The sequence below is a fragment of the Chiloscyllium plagiosum genome, unplaced genomic scaffold, assembly GCF_037043375.1.
Source record: "Chiloscyllium plagiosum isolate Xiang-an unplaced genomic scaffold, Cpla_swu_hap1 HiC_scaffold_27, whole genome shotgun sequence".
NCBI classification, from domain to species: domain Eukaryota; kingdom Metazoa; phylum Chordata; class Chondrichthyes; order Orectolobiformes; family Hemiscylliidae; genus Chiloscyllium; species Chiloscyllium plagiosum.
The window spans coordinates 18,876,287-18,896,675 of NW_028270165.1; the positions used below are offsets into that span (position 1 = coordinate 18,876,287).

Below are 20,389 nucleotides of genomic sequence, written 5' to 3' on the forward strand. Positions count from 1 at the left end.
AAATCACACAACACCAGGTTATAGTCCAACAGGTTTATTTGGAAGCATGAGCTTTTGGAGCACTGCTCCTTCATCGGGTAACTGTGGAACAGGATCATAAGACACAGATTTTATAGCAAAAGATCACAGTGTCATGCAACTGAAATGACATATTGAACAAACCAAGATTGCTGTTAAGTCTTTCACCTTTTAGAATGAGTTGCAGGTTTCAGTTCATTAATCTGTAAATCCCAGAACTACTATTAATTCACATTCTCGAGATGACTTAAGGTTTTTTTTAAAATAAGTGACATCTCAGCCCAGACAATGCATTAAAAGTGTGAGGTTCGAGTCTATCAGTATCCCAATCTTGAAACTAAAACCAGTCTAATTCAAAGTAGGAATTTATAAAATATTACACTGACTGCCTGCAGTTTGTGCACTTTTTGAGCAAAGTAGAAATATCTGCAACCCATTCTGAAAGTTGAAAGGCTTAACAATCCAGGTTTGTTCAATATATCATTTCAGTGGCAAGACACTGTAATGTTTTTTCTATAAATTCTGTGCCTATTCTCCACAACCACCTGATGAAGGAGCAGCACTCCAAATGCTGGTCCTTCCAAATAAACCTGTTGGACGATAACCCGGGTTTGTATGATTTTTAACTTTGTCCAGTTTAGGGTGGATTGACCGTGCTAAAGTACCCATAGTGCCCAAAGAGGTGCAGGTTTGTGTGGATTGGCTGTGCTAAATTACAGTGTTCAGGGGTGTGCAGGTTATGGTGAATTGGCAAGGCTAAGTTACCCATAGTGAAGATCTTGACCTCTCTTAAGGGGCCTTTTGGTTGGAGATTGGTCAAAAGAATCAATTAAATGCAGTCTGTACAAAGCAAGGTTATCAGTTTAATAAGGCAGCTTGACGCAATTCTGTCCAGCAACACAGTGATTAAAGCTTCTGTGTTCCATGGCAATGTTGCGTGATTACATTAGAAAATTACACATTATTTATGTGTTTTTTTTAACAGACAGTACAGTCTTAATTACAAAAGACCAATCAAATGTAATAAGGTGACATGATTTACAGTAGGTTAATCCAATGATATTTCCTGGGAAAGGGGTCTTAAGTACCTGAATCATCATGCCATGGTAGCAGTTCAAGGTTAGTTCAAATGGTCAATTAATGTGTCAGTGTTCATTTTAAGAAAAGTCCATTGTCCTCTTATCTTTGGATTTTAGCTTAATTCTGCAAAACAGCAGGACAAGTTCAGAGTTCAATCATTATTCTCAGCCATTTTGTTGTATTATTTTAAATTGAAAAGCCATTTTGTGGTTAGTAAAAATCTACATATACTTGTTGCGTCTCACAATAACCTAAATTCAAATTTTAGATCCTCACCTGAAGCATCAGTGTCTGAGGGGTGACCTCATAGACGTTTGTAAGAGGCATGGATATGGTGAATACCCAAGGTCTTTTCCCCAGGGTAGGGGAGTCCTACCCTGTTTGAGGTGAGAGGAGAATGATTTCAAAGGGATCTGAGGGGCAACTTCACGCAGAGAGTGGTACATGTATGGAATGAGCTGCCAGAGGGAGTGGTGGTGGCTGGTACAATTACAACATTTTAAAAAGCATCTGGATGGGAATATGAATAGGAAGGGTTCAGAGGGATATGGGCTACATGCAGACAAATGAGACTACATTAGTTTAGGAATCTGATTGGACGAATTGGACCAAGGGTCTGATTCCGTGCTGTATGACACTAACACTAATTGTCTTTGGAGAAAGCAGAAGTGTGGTTGTGAAGACGGGACTTTCGGAGCAGCTTTCAAAGATGTTTTGCCCTTACTGGGAGCAGATGTTGTTACAATGAAGTCTTTCATGTGTGAGACAACAACTGAGTGAGTGAGTACATCTGGGATTTTGGTGGAAAGTGGGAATTCATTGCACTGTGGGGATGAAGCCGTGTCCTATCCAGTCATTTCTGCTGGTGGGTAAGACCAGGCCTCAAGATTAAGGGGAGTAGATTTAGAACAGAGATGAGGAGGAGACAGTGAGGACTGCTGCTTTTCCTGGAGTGTAGTGAATCTAGGGAATTGTCTTCATTAAGTATATTCAAGACACAGTTGAATGGGTTTTTGCATGGTAGGGAACTGAGGTTAGTTGGGGCAATGCAGGTAGGAGGAGCTGAGATGATGGATAGGTTGACCATGATCGCAATGAATAATGGAGCAGGCTAGAAGTGCCAAATGGCCAACTCCTGCTTTTATTTCTAAGAAACTATTTCCCATAGCTAACCTACTTAATCTGCACATCACTGGGCACTATGGGTAATTAACATGATGAATTCACTCTAACCTGCACCTACCTGGACACCATGGGTAATTTAGCACAGCCAATCCAACTGAATCCGCACAACACGGAACACTGGGTAATTTAGCATGGTCAATCCACCCGAACCTGGACAAAGTTAAACATCACACAACACCAGGTTATAGCCCAACAGGTTTATTTGGAATTACTAGCTTTCAGAGCACTGGTGGTTGTGGAGTATAAGATCATAAGGCACAGTGTCCTGCCACTAAAATGATATATTGAACAAACCTGGATTGTTACCTCTCTCATCTTGTACAGTGGGTTGCAACTATTATTCGTATGCAAATTGTGATAACATAAGGTTTTATCACAAAAGGTGACATCTGGGCTCACTGGTTCGCACTGCTGCCTCACAGCCCCAGGACCTGGGTTCGATTCCAGCCTCTGGCGACAGTCTGGGTGGAGTTTGCACATTCTCCCCGTGTCTGCATGGGTTTTTTCTGGGTGCTCCGGTTTATTCCCACAATCCAAAAATGTGCAGGTTAGGTAAATTGGCCATGCTAAATTGCCTATTGTGTTACATGCATTAGTCAGAAGTAAATACGGGGAATGAATCCTGGTGGATTACTCTTCGGAGTGTCGGTGTGGACTTGTTGGGCCAAAGGGCCTATTTTGATACTGTAGGAAACTAATCTAATCTCGGCTCAAACAATGCATTAAAAGTATGAGGTCAGAGTTTGTCTATATCCCAATCTTGAATCAGACTAGTTCTGTTTCTAAAGTAGGAATTTATAAAATACAATATGTTCTGACTGCTTGCAGATTGTACATTTTTGAGCAATGTATCTGAAAATATAATTCTGCAATTGCAAATTCACCCCCAAGGACTTGTGTGTGCTTACATGCATGAGACAGCAAAAACGTCTATTTCCGTGCTGTATATCGGTCTATTTGATAACAGGTGCTTTATTTCTGTTGGTGTAAATATTGTTGTAAATCATAGCTATGTACTAACCGTTACATGTAAGGGAAAGAGAATTCCTCAAGTAGGGCACTATCAGAATCCTGGGAGACCCCTATTTCTGGTTTACTTCCTAATGAACAAACATTGAGCATCAGCACCTATTTATTTCTAATTTTTGTTTCATTTTTCTTGTTTGATTCCCTGGTATGATTACACTTTGTGTTTGGTTGGTTGTCAGGCTGGGAGATGGTGGGTTAGGTTGCGATTGACTGGATGTTTTATTGTTCTGGAAGATGTAAAGCGGGGAGGGGTCAAAACTTCAGCAGAAATCCCGCAGAGCCGAGAACAGACCAACATCATACTCTGTCGGAACAGGGAGATCAACAGAGGACAGAAATCAGGACCTGAAATCCGAGCTGACACCGACGACCCTGTGATCAGTGCTTTGATTAGCAGTGCCAACCCTCTGACTTTACCTAGCTTCCCATTTGACTACTCTCTTGATATTCAGGATCCAATCCTTGTCATCCTGAAGCCATGTCATAATTATTCTCTTCAATGTGTGCAGTCAATTCATTCACTTTTGTAACAATGCAGCACATGTGCAGATACCCTGTTTTTAGTTTCAATTTTTATGATCGTTGCAATCCAGTTTTGAATCCAAATACATTTACTCTCCTTGTCTCCATCGTTTCTCTGATGTTCATTTCCCATGTCACTACATTGCTCACTGGCCTTGATTGGGTCCCCCCCACCTTATTTCAGTCCCAACCCTCGGATTCAGCACTGCATTTTTGACCTGCAATCTTCTTCCTGACCTCTCTGCCCACACCCCCTCTCCGGCCTATCACCCTCACCTTAACCTCCTTCCACCTATCGCAGTCCCAACGCCCCTCCCTCAAGTCTCTCCTCCCTACCTTTTATCTTAGCCAGCTTGGCACACCTTCCTCATTCCTGAAGAAGGGCTTGTGCCCGAAACATCGATTCTCCTGTTCCTTGGATGCTGCCTGACCTGCTGCACTTTTCCAGCAACACATTTTTCAGCTTCCTTCGTCATTTCCGCCACCTCCAAACAGATCCCACCACCAAGGCTATATTTCCCTCCCCTCCCCTATCAGTATTCCGGAAAAACCACTCCCTCCGTGACTCCCTCGTCAGGTCCACACCAACCCAACCTCCACTACCGGCATCTTCCCCTGCAACTGCAAGAAATGCAAAATGTGCGCCCACACCACCCCCCTCACTTCCCTCCAAAGCCCCAAGGGATCCTTCCATATCTGTCACAAATTCACCTGCACCTCCACACACATCATTTATTGCAGCCGCTGCACCCGATGTGGCCTCCTCTACATTGGGGAGACTGGCCGCCTACTTGCAGAACGTTTCAGAGAACACCTCTGGGACACCCGCCCCAAAGCGGAACACTTTAATTCCCCCTCCCACTCCGCCAAGGACATGCAGGTCCTTGCCCGCCTCCATTGCCAGACCATGGCAACACGACGCCTGGAGGAAAAGCGCCTCATCTTCTGCCTTGGGATGAATGCAGATTTCTTCAGCTTCCTCATTTTCCCCCTCCCCCCACCTTATCTCATTCCCAACCCTGGACTCAGCACCGCCTTCTTGACCTGCAATCTTCTTCCTGACCTCTCCACCCCCACCCCATCTCCAGCCTATCACCCTCACCTTAACCTCCTTCCACCTATCGCATTCCAAACGCCCCTCCCCCAAGTCCCTCCTCCCTACCTTTTATCTTAGCCTGCTTGCGCAGTCTCCTCATTCCTGAAGAAGGGCTTGTGCCCGAAATGTCAGTACTCCTGTTCCTTGGATGCTGCCTGACCTGCTGTACTTTTCCAGCAACACATTTTTCAGCTTTGATTGGGATTGGCCGTGCGAAATTACCCATAGTGCCCAGGGATGTGCAGGTTAGGTGTATTTGTCAGGGTAATGTAGAGCGGTAGGGGAATGGGTATGGGTGGGTTCCCCTTCAGAAAGCCGGTGAGGACTCGGGCTGAGTGGCCTGCTCCCACACTATGGGGATTCTCTGAAGCGAAGGGATGTTTGCAAACGGTGCAGGACAGCGCAGGCGCAGTGTGGGACAGCTGGCTGCTGCTTCACCACGCCCACCCGTTCCTTTTATGACGTCACAACGTGAAAGTGACAAACAGATTGAGTGAAAATCTCTCCGTCTGGGCAACTCTTCATCCTGAGGTGGGAGGGGCGGGGAAATCTGTTCACTTGTAGCAACGGGAGTGAATCCAAGGAGGGAGGAGACTCTGTCAACTCAGGTATGGGACTTAATTACCAGGTGAGGAGGGGCAGAAGGGTAGAGATTGGGAAGATGGAGGGTTAGATATCTTTTCTGTTTTCCTTTGCGAAATGCACCCAATTTCCACAAGTAACTGCAACAGGTATAAGTACAGCACATGCAGCTTCAAGCCGGCTGTGCATCCTCTGATATTCCTCTGCCTTGGTTCCAGCACATTTGGCTTCCTTTCCCATCCCCACTCCATTCCACATTTAAAAGGCGTCTTGATGGGTATATGAATAGGAAGTGTGGAGGGATATGGGCTAAGTGCTGCCAAACGGGACCAGATTGATTAAGGATATCTGATCGGCATGGATGAGTTGAACCGAAGGGACTAATCCTGTGCTGTATAGCTGGTAGACAATGGTCCTCAGAGTTCTGTTCCTATTAGGCTGGTGCTTAGCTCTGTTGCACATGGCCTTGGCGACAGCATCAGATTCTGAAATGAGAAAAGACCTAAAATATGTGCGAGGGAGGGGTTCTGTTCCGGGTCCATACATGGATATGGTGTAGTTACTTATGCCGCAAAAGGCCTGTTGTCCCCCAGCCAATAGAACGCAAGCCGTTGATGTACACAGGGAGGAGGTCTGAGGCTCCTTTGCCTTACGCAAGTGGGTGAGACAAGTCTCAATTAGGCAGGAGATGTTATGTGGAACATGAACAATTGCACACCCATAGCTGGTACCATTAAAGAAATTCTCATACGACAGTGGAGTTAAAAGGTGTCTGTAAACAGGTAGCAGGAGGGCTAATACAGTATTGGAAAGTGATACTGTATTTCTTTCAGAGAGTCGGCAGTAGGGAGTCTGACAAATAGATTGGGATCAGAGGACTGGGGATGGGTCAAGAAAGTCATCTACCGATAGAGAAGAGTAACGTACTACTGCCTCTGGGGTGAGCAGCGTTCTGTGGACCTGTATAAATAAGTTGTTTGTAGACTTAGGAGTTTCTCGAGCAGGCCTGTCCTGCAAAAAGGGATGGTGTTCCCAGGCATCCTTAAAATATTTACCATAATAACGGAATGGATCAGTTTTATCCTCACTCGGCTTGCGTCTGCAGGTAAAATCAAAAAGACAGGTTCGGTAACGACATGATTTCTACTGTCCAGATGGACCATCTGGTCTTTCTGATGTAAGAGTCCATTGTAATAATCAATCTTCATCACGTTCCACACGTCAAAGGCGTCTGGTCCGGTGCACTGGATGACATCTCCTCAGCACGGGTGGTGGATAATCTCTGATCATTCCTGGTCGCATCCATATTTAGTGGCTTTCTCCATCAGGATGTTGTATGTGATCAAACAGGTCAGTAGATATGCAATCTCCCACATGTCCCTCCTCTTATTACAGATACTTGAACTAAGAATAGCATTAGAACAACAGCAAAATTCAAAAACCCAAATGGACAGGGTCCACTCCTTTTCTTGGGATTCCAGTATTCTCTCCTCCTCTTCCCCCCTTTTGATTGGTGCGGCCAGTCAATTTACAATGGTGCAGGTGGACCCAAGCCGTGCGCCCAGCGACTTTGACCACCGTAGGGGTGGGAAGTAAAACCTGGAAGGAGCCATCCCATCTTAACGAGCACCAATGAACCAGGCTCTACCCGTGACAAGGCTGAAAGGGAGGGAACATTGCCATAGGCCGCACGTATAACGTTAGTTAGAGCAAGAACATAGCCAATCATTGCTTCGGTCATGTGGTGGAAGTGGACTGAGGAGGGAGCCGAATTGTTCCGAGGGGTACGGAGCGGGCAACTGCAGGGAATCTCAGCTGGAGACAGTCGTGTCTCGCCTACAGACGTGGATCGCACCTGAAATAAGGCCACAGGGAGTAGCATAACTAATGCATCCACTAGAATACAGAAGGAGCTTGATACGATAAGGAAATGTTAACCACACTGTTGGCTCTCGATGCAGGTGCAGTGGCACTGAATCACAAGATAAAAGTGACCTCACCGTTATGACCTCAGTTATTTACCAGTTAATATCAGTGGATCAACTATCTGTCAATGAAGTGATATCGTGTATTGATTGGTAATTGTCTGAATATACAATGCGATCACGGCCCATGTTTTCCTTTAAGAAAAGTGTACAAGTGCCTCTGTATTAAGCCATGTGCGCAGTTCCTCTGAGGAATACAGAAATGTTTCCGGACACACTGTATCCAGCCATATGAAGAAATAAAGAGTGAAGTCTAAAACAGTCACACCGATGGTGAGGGTTCATTGATTGATCGCAGAACCGAGTGACCCCACCAGGGGTCTGATTTTCACTTGCAAACTCAGGTATGTGTCTTAATTACACAGTGAGGAGGGACAGAAGGATAAAAGATTGGGAAGGGGATGGGATAGATGTCTTTTCTGTTTTTACTTTATCTTTTCTTTTCTATCAGGGACTGACACTGATGACCTTTGTAATCTCTTTTCACAGAATATTTGAAGTTGTGAAGACGAAAGTATCAAAGTCAACAGATGGAAGGCTTAGGCCAGAAACATTGACTCTCCTGCTCCTCGAATGCAGCCTAACCTGCTGTGCTTTTCCAACGCCACACTTTCTGTCTCTAACTCTCCAGTGTCTGCAGTCCTCACGTTGACATCAAAGTCTGACAGTCACTCGATCCATCAGGACCACAACAATTTTTGACTATGGTTCTGTGCCAAGGAGCAAAGCTTTTTGGTTCCTGTTCGAGTACATTTTCAGCATCAGTGGGACTAGATGAGAGATTCTACCGTTGCAGTGCACTGAGTGTGGAGCCTGAAACAGGGATACGGCCTGGGAAGAGGAATTCACGGCAGGGAGGGGCTCTACACGTGTTTGTGTGTAACTGAAGCTTCGGCCATGGAGAAACCCAAGGACTCCCGCCCCGTGGAGAAACCATGGAAGTGTGGCGACTGTGGGAAAAGCTTCCGTTTCCCGTCTGTCCTGGATACTGATCGGCACAGTCACACCGGGGAGAGGCTGTTCCCCTGCACAGAGTGCAGGAAGAGCTTTACCTGGGCCTGCAACCTACTGACCACCAGCAGGTCACACGGGGGAGAGGCCCTTCCCTTCAGCTATTCCACCACCCTGCTGAAGCATCAGCGGGTCCACACAGGGGAGAGGCCCTTCAGCTGCACCGAGTGCGGGAAGGGATTTACCTGGGCCTCCACTCTGCTGACCCACCGACGGATCCACACCGGGGAGAGGCCATTCACTTGCCCAGTCTGCTGGAAGGCCTTCAGTGCTACCTCTACCCTGCTAAAGGGGAGAGACCCTTCAGCTGCCCTGAGTGCAGGAAGGCCTTCAGCGATTCCTCTGCAACATCAGCGGGTCCATACAGGGGAGAGGCTGTTCGCTTGCTCAGTGTGGGAAGGGGTTCAGTCAGCTGAGCCACCTGTGGAGGCATGAGCAGCTCCACGAGAGGGACAGGCCCTTCGGGAAGGGGTTCACCTGCTCGGTAAAGCTGCTGACCCACTGGTGGGGGTAGTGGCCATTCACCTGCTTTCAGTTCAGGAAGGGCTTCACACACTGCACCCAACTGTAGAGGCACCAGTGTGTTCATGTAGGGTCAGGGGTTGTGCAGGTTAGGGTGGATTGACCCATAGTGCCCAGGGATGTGCAGGTTAGGTGTATTAGTCAGGGGGGGTAAATGTAGAGCACTAGGGGTGGGGGAATAGGTGTGGGTGGGTTACCCTTTGGAGAGTTGGCGTGGACTCGTTAGGCCGAATGGCCTCGCTGAAGGGAAAGGATTTTTGGAAACTGTACAGGGCAGCACTGGCGCAGTGCGTGCAAGCGGCCGTCCGGAGTAAGCGCAGTGCGGCAGCATGTTTTTGGGCCTCACTCCATTGATAATATCACAAGGCGGAAGTGTCCCTGTCAGGTTTGAGTGGAACTCCCTCCCTCTGGGCAGCTCTTCCTCCTGGGAGGGGGAGGGAGAGGAAGGAGAGGGCGAAATCAATTTTTGTTTAAGGTGGACGTGTGGGGCGAGTCCAGAATCAGATGGCAGACGTTTCAGGTGAGAGGGGAAAGATATACCAAGGGGCAACCTTTTCATACAATGAAGAAAAGCTCTGCCTTTAAATTACATTCTTGAGATTTGATATTTAACAGAAGTTCTGGGATAACATTCCAAGGAACAGAAACCCATTCTAAAAGATTTAATCTAAAATTGTTTCGTGTATGACATCTCCATGACACTGGACTCGTTTGCCTATACATTTTGTGATCGTGATCTTATTCGCCACAACCACTGCTGAAGGAGCAGTACTCTGAACATGAATGCATCCAAATAAACCTGTTGGACGATAACCTGGTGTTGGGTGGACTGGATTTGCTAAATTATCCATAGTGTTCAGGGACGTGCAGGTTAAGGTGGATTCGCCATGGGAAATACAGGGTAGGGGGTGGGTATGGGTGGGGTGGACTCAATGGGCCCAATGGACTGCGTCCACATTGTCTATAACTTACCCCCACAACGGAGCATTTTATCTGCATGTGCCCCGTTAAGCCCCTTTCAAAATGTTACTGGTTTCAATAAGATCACTTCTGGTTCTTAGAGTCATAGAGGCATACAGCTCAGAAACAGACCCTTCAGTCCAACTGGTCCATGTCGACCAGGATTCCCAAACTAAACCAGTCCCACTTGCCTGCATTTGGCCCATATCCCTCTAAATGTTTCTATTCATGAACCCATCCAAATGTCTTTTAAACATTGTAACTGTATCTGCATCTCCCACTTCCTCAGCAAGTTCATTCCCCAAACAAACCACCCTCTGAGTCACTGCCCCTCAGGCTCCCTTTAAATCTCTTTGCTCTCGCCTTAAAGAAATTGCCATTCGTTTTGAGTTCCCCTACGTAAAGGAAGAGCCCTTTGCTATTCAGCTTCCCTCCTCCCCTCATGATTTTATAAATCTCAGTAAGGTCACCCCTCAATCTCCTACGCCCCAGTGAAAAACGTTCCAGCCTCTCCTTCTATCTCAAACCCTCCAGTCCTGGTAACATCCTGGTAAATCTTGTCCAAATGCCCTTTAATAATAATCTTCTTACAACAGGGCAACCAGAAATGTACTCAGTACTCAAAGTGGCCTCATCAACATCCTGGACAATCTCAACATGATGTCCCAACTCCAATCCATGACAGTGTGAACAATGAAGGCAAGCATGCGAAACACCTCTTAACCACCCTGTCTACCAATGATGCAACTTTCAAAGAATTATGTCCCTGAAAACCCCATGTCTCTCTGTCTTACAACACGACCCTGGGCCTTACCATTTACTGTACAAGTCCTGCCCTTGCTTCTTTTAGCAAAATGCAATCCCTCGATTTGATCCATACCTCTCTCGTACACATGGTCTCTTTCAGACACACACACACTTACACACACCCTCTCTCTCATTCATGCGCGCACACATGTCAATGGGGTGAATTTGTATTGGCAGAACTATATTTACAGATACATTCAATTTTGCTCAAAAAGTGCACAATCTGCAGGCAGTCAATCCATGTAATATTTTATGAATTCCTACTTTGGAAATAGAATCAGTTTGATTCATTGGGGGGGTCATTATAGGTGATCATTATGGGGGACTGTAACTTGCCCAACATTAACTGGAAATGCTTTCACTCTGGTACGTCTTATGGATCAGTTTTGTCCAGTGTGTGCAGGAGGGTTTTCTGGCACAGTATGTCGAAGGGCTGACAAGAAGGAAGGCCACACTGGATCTGGTACTTGGTAATGAACCAGGCCAGGTGTTTGATTTAATGGTAGGTGAGCACTTGAGAGAGAGTGACCATAATTCAGTTAGGTTTCATTTAGCGATGGAAAGGGATAGGAACGTGCCGCAGGGCAAGAATTATTGATGGGGCAAGGGCAATTCTAATGCAATGAGGCAAGACTTAGGATGCATAGAATGAGGTAGCAAAATGCAGGGGATGGGGACAATTGAAATGTGGAGCTGGTTTAAGAAACAGATATTGTGTGTCCTTGGTTGGTATGTCCCTGTCAGACAGGGAGGAAGTGATAAGGTAAGGGAACCATGGTTTTCTACAGAAATTGCATCTCTTGTTAAGCAGGAGGAGACTTTTGTGACAATGAGATGAGACGGTTCAGATGAGGCCATGGAGAGCTACAGATTAGTTAGGAAGGATTTAAAGAGAGAGTTAAGAGCAAACAGAGGACATGAGCAGTCTTTAGCAGGTAGAATAAAGGAGAACCCTAAAGCTTTCTATAGGTATATGAGGAATAAAAGGATGACTAAGGTAGGAATAGAGCCAAAGACAGAATTGGGAAGTTGTGTGTGGGCCCTGTGGAGATCCAAGAGGTGTTAATGAATATTTCTCATCGGTCTTCACTCAGGAAAAGGAGACTATTGTAGGGGAGAAGAATGAGATACGAGATATTAGACTAGAAAGGATCAAAGTTAGTAAGGAGGAGGTGCTATCAATTCTAGAAGGAGTGAAAGTAGACAAGTCCCCTGGGCCGGATGGGATTTATCTGAGGATTCTCTGGGAAGCTAGGGAGGATATGGTGGAGCCTTTGGCTTTGATCTTTGAGTCATCATTGTCTACAGGTTTAGTACCAGAGGAGTGGAGGGGTGCAAATGTTATGCCCTTGTTCAAGAAGGGCAGTAGAGATGACCCAGATAATTATAGACCAGTGACCCTACGTCTGTTGTAGGGAAGCTTTTGAAAAGGAGTATAAGAGATCGGATTTATAATCATCTAACAAGTAACAAGTTGATTTCAGATAGTCAACATGGTTTTATCAAGGGCAGGGCATCTCTCACAAACCCCATTGAGTTTTTTGAGAAGGTGACCAAGCATGTGGATGAGATTATGGCAGTTGACGTGGTGTACATGGACCTTAGTAAAGCCTTTGATAGGGTTCCACATTGTAGGTGTTGGAGAAAATGCAGAGGCATGGGACTGGGGGTGATTTAGCAGTTTGGATCAGAAACTGGCTTGCTGAAAGAAGACTGAGTGGTGATTTATGGAGAATAATCAGCCTGGAGTTCAGTTACTAGTGGTGTGCCACAAAGATCTGTTTTATGACCACTGCTATTTGTCATTTTTATAGATGACTTGGACGTAGACATAGGTGGATGGGTAAGTTTGCAGTTGACACTAAAGTTGGTAGTTCCAAATAAATCAGTTGGACTATAACCTGGTGTTGTGTGATTTTTAACTTTATCAACCTCAGTACAATACCAGCACCTCCACATAGTTTCTCATGAACACAGCCCACACCTCCCAGAACTGCCAGTAAACTTTACAATGCTGATGAAATGACACAGTACCTGCAGTCGTGAAAAATTTACAATTTCTAATGATACTAGCTCCTCATTCACTGCTCCATCTGATACACAACATTGGAAACTTAGTGCAGAAGACTGAAAGAAATGAGCAGCTTTAAAAAAAAAACCTCTTGAAGCTCAAAGCCTTCAATGAGAGCCTGAGCCCAGGGTAAGTTCAGGTAACCTTTATTGTGACCCAACCTTGTTACAACTTCAGATCCCCCCAGCAAACAAGTGTACAAAAAGTAGCTTTTCTAAAAAACAGCTCCAGGTCAAAGCCCACACACTCCCATCCCCCTGCCTTTCTTTACTATTGGTCAGCACTGAGTTGTCCCTTTGTAATTGGATCCTTGGTAAAGCCTGAACCCATAGGAAGTATTGCCTCACTCAGCAATTTCAACCTATACCCTGTCTCCAACTAAGTTTTTCATGGCTGTGGGTCTGGAGTCATGTGCAGGTCAGACCGGATAAAGGATGCAGCTGGGACGACTGAGTGAATCTTTTCCCTAAAAAGGAAGTGAGTGAATCACATAGGAATTTCTCCACCCCCACTCCCCAAAAATGGTTTCATCGTTAGATTCTGAACTCCAGATTTCTGACTGATTTCCAATTCCACCATCTGCCGCGGTGAAATTCAAACCTGGTAGTCCCCAGAACTGGGTTGATAGTCCAGTCAATAATGGCACTCGGCCTTCTCACAGAATCACAGTCAAAAATCGTGCTGGTCCCGATGGATTGAGTGACTGTCAGACATTGACGTCAAAGTGAGGACAGCGGTTACTGGATAGTCAGTGTAGGAAAGTCCGGCGCTGGAAAAGCACAGAAGGTCAGGCAGCATCCGAGGAGCAGGAGATCGATCTGTTAATTTTGAAACTTCCATCTTCAGATCTTCAAATAATCAGTAAAAAGAGTCATCACTGTCAGTACATGGTAGGAATTCAGAACAAGCAATTCTACTTTCTGTGGAATATTCTTTTCTTTTGTTATTTCACAAAATTGAAGCACCATCCCAGCCTCTCTCCCCCTCTGTTCTTACTTCGCTCTAACTAATTCTCCTGAAGGTGCTGATTCAGGATCTTACAAGGGCAGAAAAGCAAAAACATCTCTCTACATCTTGGATACCTCCACCTGAAAGTTAATATCTTTCACAACATTGGGATACTGCTGAGTGAGCAGGTCTGATTTTTGGAAGCAAAAAAAAACAATGAGTTTGCAATAACCCCTTCTCTTCAGACAATCCCCACAGTATGGAAGAGGCCACTCAGCCCAACACGTCCACACCGACCCTCCAAAGCCACACCCATTTCACTACCCCTATTGCTCCACATTTACCCCTGACTAATGCATCTAATCTGCACATCCCTGGGCACTGTGGGTAATTTAGCATAGCCAATCCACCCCACACAACACCAGGTTAGAGTCAGAGGTTTATTTGGAAGGACCAGCGTTCGGAGCACTACTTCATCAGGTGGTTGTGGAGAATAAGATCATAAGGCACAGAATTTCTACAAAAATATCAGTGTCCTGCCACAGAAACGATATTTTGAACAAACTTGGATTGTTAAGTGTTGTATCTTTCAGAATGGGTTGCAATTATCATTAATGTGTAATCTGAGAAATTCTTGTTGGTCACCTTCTCAAGATAACTAGGTTTTATAGCAAAAGGTGACATCTCAGCTCAAGATAATGCATAAAAGTGAGGTCAGAGTCTGTCTGTGTCCAAATCTTGAGTCAGACTGGTTCTATTTCCAAAGTGGAATTTACAAAATATTACATGGATTGATTGCCTGCACTTTTTGACCAAAATAGAATGTATCTGCAAATATAATTCTGCAAATTCAAATTCACCCCCATTGACGTATACGTGTGTATGTGCATGAGAGAGAAAAAAATCTATTTCTGTGCTGTATATTAAAAAAAAGTGAGGGTAAACAGCACAAGGATTAAACAAACAGTGAGGGTAAACAGCACAAGCGCCAGTAAAAGCAGATGGAAAGTGAGTGTAAAATGTCACTATGACAGGACAGGCCCCACATTCCTTCCCCTCCGTCCCCCACCCCCGAACCTGCCTCACCTTTCACCACCCGGGCCCAGTACCTTCCAGGTGGCCCCATAGAGCAGCGGTCCTGTGACAACCCGCTGTCAGATGAAGAACTGGACTATGCGGACCCGACCCGAAGACACCAGAGCGGGGAAATGGCTTCAGCGTGGAGCCGGACAGCTACCTCAGCCCTGGGAGGGTCCAGCAGTTTGCTGTCACCACAGGGATGCACACAGCTACCCCAGAGGGGCAAGACCAGCAGCAAATGGACAGTGTCAACCTTGTAAACTGTTAAAATGGGGTTAAAAATTGCCAGCATCAATGTACGTAGTATCAAATTGGCTACGCGATGTGTTTCTATGATGGCCTTCCTGGCCAACGTTAAAGCCGACGTCCTGTTTCTGCAGGAGTGTGGGATACTGCACCTCAGCAGCTACAGGAGATGGTCGAGCTTATGGGCCCATGGGCCGTCAGTTTGGTCGGGAGGCAATGATAGCCGCGCCTCCGGGGTTAAGGAGGTGGTGGGCGAGCGCCTCCTCGTCGCCGACATCATGTACAGGAATGCTCCCCTGAGACTGATTAATGTGTATGCCCCAGTGGGTAAGAGTGAACGGTTGGCCGTCCTGCAGCAGCTTCCACTGTTACTGGCTACGTCCAGGCCGGTCATTGTGGCCGGAGACTTCAACTGTATCATTGATGCAGATGGACGATCCGGCGGGGGGGGGACAGTAAACTGGACACCACATCCAGAGGCCTGACGGACACGATAAAAGATGCCAAGCTGCACGACGTCTTCAGCACCCCTGCAGATGGAGCGCAGCGTAGATACACCTGGTCACGGGCAGACGGGTCTATCCACTCAAAGATAGATTACCTGTTTGTGTCCCGAACGTTCTCGGTCAGATCCACCGACGTCAAGCCGGTGTTCTTCTCTGACTGTCACCTACAGGACGAGCACCGGGCTGGTAAGGGAACGTGGAAGCTGAACACAAAGCTGTTGATCCCGGGAAACATTGAGGAGCTCAAGAGGGACTACGCAGGTTGGAGAATCGTGAAGCCCCTCTTTGAGTCCCCAGCAGACTGGTGGGAAACAGTAAAAGGGAACATCAAGAGGTTCTTCATCCTCAAAGGTGTTCAGGAGGCGAGAGAGAGGCGGAGAAAACTGTCCCAGCTCCAGGAAAGTATGCAGAATCTGCTCCTGCTGCAGACGATGGGGGTGGATGTCATGGAGGACCTCAAGGAGGTGAAGGGCCAGCAAGCCTCGCTCCTTGCTTCGGAGGCCTCCAAGATAATCTTCCGGTCCAGGGTCCGCTCGGTGGAGCAGGACGAGACGTGCTCACGTTTCTTCTTCCAGAAGGTGCACAAAGAGAGCTCCGTGCTCAGCAGCCTGAAGGAAGAAGATGGCTCGATAACGTCATCTCAGGCTGACGTCATGAGGATCAGTAAATCCTTCTATGCCAGTCTGTATGACGCAAAGCTGACTGACAGCACGGCCTCCCAGTCGTTCCTGTCCTCGATCACGGAGGTCTTAGACGACAGAACACGGGAGAGGCTGGACCAGCCGCTATCTCTGGACGAGCTGACCAACGCCCTCGAGTCCTTCGAAAAGAATAAATCTCCCGGAAGCGACGGCTTACCGGTCGAGCTCTATTCCGCTCTGTGGGATTTGATTGGCCAGGACCTGCTGGAGGTGTATGTCAGTATGCTTCGGGCAGGTACCATGAGTGAATCCATGAGGAAAGGCATTATCACCCTCATCTACAAGCGGAAGGGACCTCCCACACCGAACTCAAAAATTGGAGACCAATCTCACTGTTGAATGCGGATTACAAAATTCTGTCAAAGGTAATCGCCAACCGGGTCAGGTCTGCTCTGGGGTCGGTGATTCACCCTGACCAAACCTGTGCTGTGCCGGGCAGGAAGATCGCTGAGAGTCTCACACTCCTCAGGGATACGATCGCCTACGTGCAGGACAGAGGGTTGGACACCTGCCTGATCAGCCTGGACCAGGAGAAAGCCTTTGACAGGATATCACACAGGTATATGAGAAATGTTCTCTCCAAAATGGGCTTTGGGGAGGGAATCTGCAATTGGATCAGACTGCTCTACACCAACATTGTCAGTGCAGTCTCAATCAATGGGTGGGAATCAGATAGCTTCCCAGTCAGATCTGGAGTCAGGCAGGGCTGCCCTCTCTCTCCTGCCTTCTTTGTGTGCTGCATAGAGCCATTTGCCGAGTCCATCAGGAAGGATGCGAGCCTGAGAGGGGTGACTATTCCTGGCAGCGGGGGCCTGCAGGTTAAGGCCTCCCTGTACGTGGATGACGTCGCCGTTTTCTGCTCGGATCCGCTGTCCGTGCACAGACTCATGTGCATATGTGACCAGTTCGAATGGGTCTCGGGGGCCAAGTAAACCGATGCAAGAGTGAGGCCATGATCTTTGGGAACTGGGCCGACCAATCCTCGATCCCCTTCACCGTCAGGACCGACCACCTGAAGGTGCTGGGTATTTGGTTCGGGGGGGGCTAGGGCGCGCGCCAAGTCTTGGGAGGAGCGTATCAGCAAAGTGAGGCAGAAACTGGGCAGATGGACGCTACGGTCGCTCTCCATCGCGGGAAAAAACCTGGTCATCAGGTGTGAGGCACTATCATTGCTATTATAAGTGGCACAGGTCTGGCCTATTCCCAGAACCTGTGCCGCTGCAGGCACCCGGGCCATCTTCCAGTTCATATGGAGGTCAAAGATGGACCGGGTCCGAAGGGACTTGCTGTACAAAGATCTGGGCAACGGGGGAAAAAATACACCCAATGCCACCCTCACCCTGATGGCCACCTGTGTGTGTGGCTGCATCAAGCTGTGCGTGGATCCCCGGTACGCAAACACCAAGTGTCACTACGTACTGAGGTTCTACCTGTCCCGGTGTTGCGAAGGATGGGCCTGGCCTCGCTGCCGCGGAACGCTCCGAGTAGTTGGACTGTTCCATATCACCTGTCCTTCGTGGAGAAGTTTATGAAGAAAAACACCTTTGACCACAAGTCCATCAGGAAGTGGTCAGCACATAGTGTCCTCGAGACCCTTCAGGAAAAGGAGAGGGCGGATCCTATCGAGCGGTTCCCTGAGCAGACTGTCAAAGCCATTTGGCAGAATGCCTCATCACCAGAACTTTCCAACAAGCACCAAGACATGGCTTGGCTGGTGGTGAGAAGGACTCTGCCTGTGAGATCCTTTATGCACGCCCAGACTCTCAGCCATACCGCACACTGCCCTCGAAGCGGCTGCGGGGGGGACGAGACTGTCACACACCTCCTTCTGGAATGTGCCTATGCAGAGGAAGTCTGGAGAGGAATGCAGTGGTGTTTGTCGATGTTCGTCCCGAGCAGCGCGGTGACGCGGGACTCCGTGCTCTACGGCCTGTTCCCCGGGACGCACACCAAGACAAACATCAACTGTGCCTGGAGGATCATCAACTCGGTGAAGGACGCTCTCTGGTCCGAAACCTGCTGATCTTCCAGCTGAAGGAGTTGACGCAGACTGAGTGTTGCAGACTGGCACATTCCAAGGTCCATGCAGTCATTTGGGCTCTGCTGACACCTCAGCTAATTATATGGGCATATGATTGAAAAATGTACAGACCTGTATATAAAAATGATAAATTGTGATCTCTGTATGTACATGTTTACATATGTATGGCATGACCAACTGTACAGACCATCAAATTATTTTATGAATAAAGTATATTTTTGAAATTAAAAAAAAGGTGGCCCCATAGTTGACACAGGCTCCCCCGGCCAAATAATTGCTGCACAACTGTTGTCAATATTGATACCCAGGAAAGCTATTTTGTTTATTTTGTTTAATATATTTCCTTTCTAAAGATCTTATCCAAATTATAAAATGATTGTATTTTCATTTGAAATAAAGTTTGCAGTGTCTTATTCAATAGTTGAAAGTAACTTTGTACTTAATTGCTCCGTTTGGGATTAAACATTGTGACATTGGGATTAAACATTAAACAGTGACAATAGCCAAGCTTTAGAAAATCCATCACTGAGCCCCACGACCAGTAGAACCACCAACCAGGCGGCCGACGAGTTCCCAAACAGGCCCTTAACCCCATCCGCCTCCAGAATGCTCACCGGCTCCTGCCTGCTGTACAGTCGGCCGGTGTGGCCGTGACACAGCAGCTGCGCCAGGAAGGCGGCGGTGCCCAGTGACGGGTGTCTGCCCCGGGCCGCACGGCGCCATTTTCCTAACGGCCGCCCTCCCGCCGCTTCCCCGCTCGAGCGACTTCTCCTCCCAACCGCCCTCGCCCCCGCGTGACGTCTGCACGGGGGATGGGCGGGGCCGGGGGAGCCTCACCGTCACCAAGCAACAGCCACCTCGCGCTACAACTGCTCATTCACAAAAACAAACTCTCCTGTCTCGCTCTGCAGCTGCAGGGGGGACACTGCCACGTTTCCAGGAGCCCTGTCTACATTGGGAAAGCTCACGGCTCAATTTAAACAGATATTCCGACATCTAACGGAACGGCGTCACATATAAAGTGGGCAATCTGCATTTTAAAGGGACGTGAATATTTTAACGGGCTATTTCTGCAAATAAAGAGGGTTAAATGGACAAGATTACCATTCAAAGGGATGGGGGCACATTCAAAGGGATATCTTACTATGTGAAGTGACGCAGTTATATCTAAATGAATCTACATTTCGAAGAGATGTTGCCTATTTGTAAGCAGATGTATATTTACCACTTTAGATATGAGTATGTCCCTTTAAGAGACATAATCATATCTAAAGTGGTAAATATACATTGCGCTTAGAGGAGCAGAACACATTTAAAGGGCTGAGCTACAAGTAACGGGGCATTTTTATATTTAAAACGATACATTGAAATCTAAAGAGACTTGGACATAATTAATGGTATATGGTAATATTTACAAAGCATAACCATATTGGAAATAGTGCAGCCACTTTGAAAAAGGGGTTTGGGGTGGCCGTGAGATGGTTAATTTTTAAGGAAATAAGCAATTTATTACGATTTGAAGTGATCTTGAAGGGGTAATGTAACCAGTAAATGGCAAAGGTAATTGCAAAATTCTTGAAAAGAAAACGATTCCAGATATATGCGGATGCAGGGAAATAATTCAACAAAAGAGCCATTATTAATTTGATGGACCAAACAATCTCCTTTTGAGAGATATAAATGGGAGCATCAATATTGAAGAAGAAATTCCTATTTTTGTCCTCCCCCCAAAAGTCTCTGTCTTGTCAGAGTACGGTGCAAGCCTATACAATTTGTTATGCCACAGTAGACCTTGCAACTCAACCTCACCGAATATTCATATCTGTGTTCTTAGCAGTCAAATACTGGCTCTGCCAGTGATGCTCACATTCCACGAACAAATAAAACAGATTATGGTGCTGCTATCACTGCATGTGCCAGAATTAAAAGGATCAGAACAATTCTGAACTCACACTACACACAGTTTGTGTACAATGCCATTATTTCTACTTAGTCTGTA

The 20,389-nt window shown here is 46.9% G+C and overlaps 3 protein-coding genes across 8 annotated transcripts in view; 2 read left to right on the forward strand and 1 right to left on the reverse strand.

The window, feature by feature from the left end:
* Window positions 1-2,257, forward strand: part of LOC148143331 (uncharacterized) — a 195,349-nt gene extending 193,092 nt beyond the window's left edge. The window contains exon 3 of the transcript XR_015751165.1: window positions 325-2,257. The gene's annotated coding sequence lies outside the window, so the exon portion shown is untranslated. The remainder of the gene's footprint in view (window positions 1-324) is intronic.
* The window catches only part of LOC148143332 (uncharacterized), a 192,485-nt gene extending 182,642 nt beyond the window's left edge, over window positions 1-9,843 (forward strand). For all 6 annotated transcript variants that reach the window (XM_087974122.1, XM_087974121.1, XM_087974119.1 and 3 more), the window contains exon 3: window positions 7,987-9,843. In XM_087974122.1, the coding sequence (XP_087830248.1) occupies window positions 7,987-8,003 (17 nt within the window). In that variant the 3' untranslated portion in view covers window positions 8,004-9,843. The remainder of the gene's footprint in view (window positions 1-7,986) is intronic.
* The window catches only part of LOC148143330 (uncharacterized), a 234,029-nt gene that overhangs the window by 207,626 nt on the left and 6,014 nt on the right, over window positions 1-20,389 (reverse strand). The window lies entirely within an intron of this gene.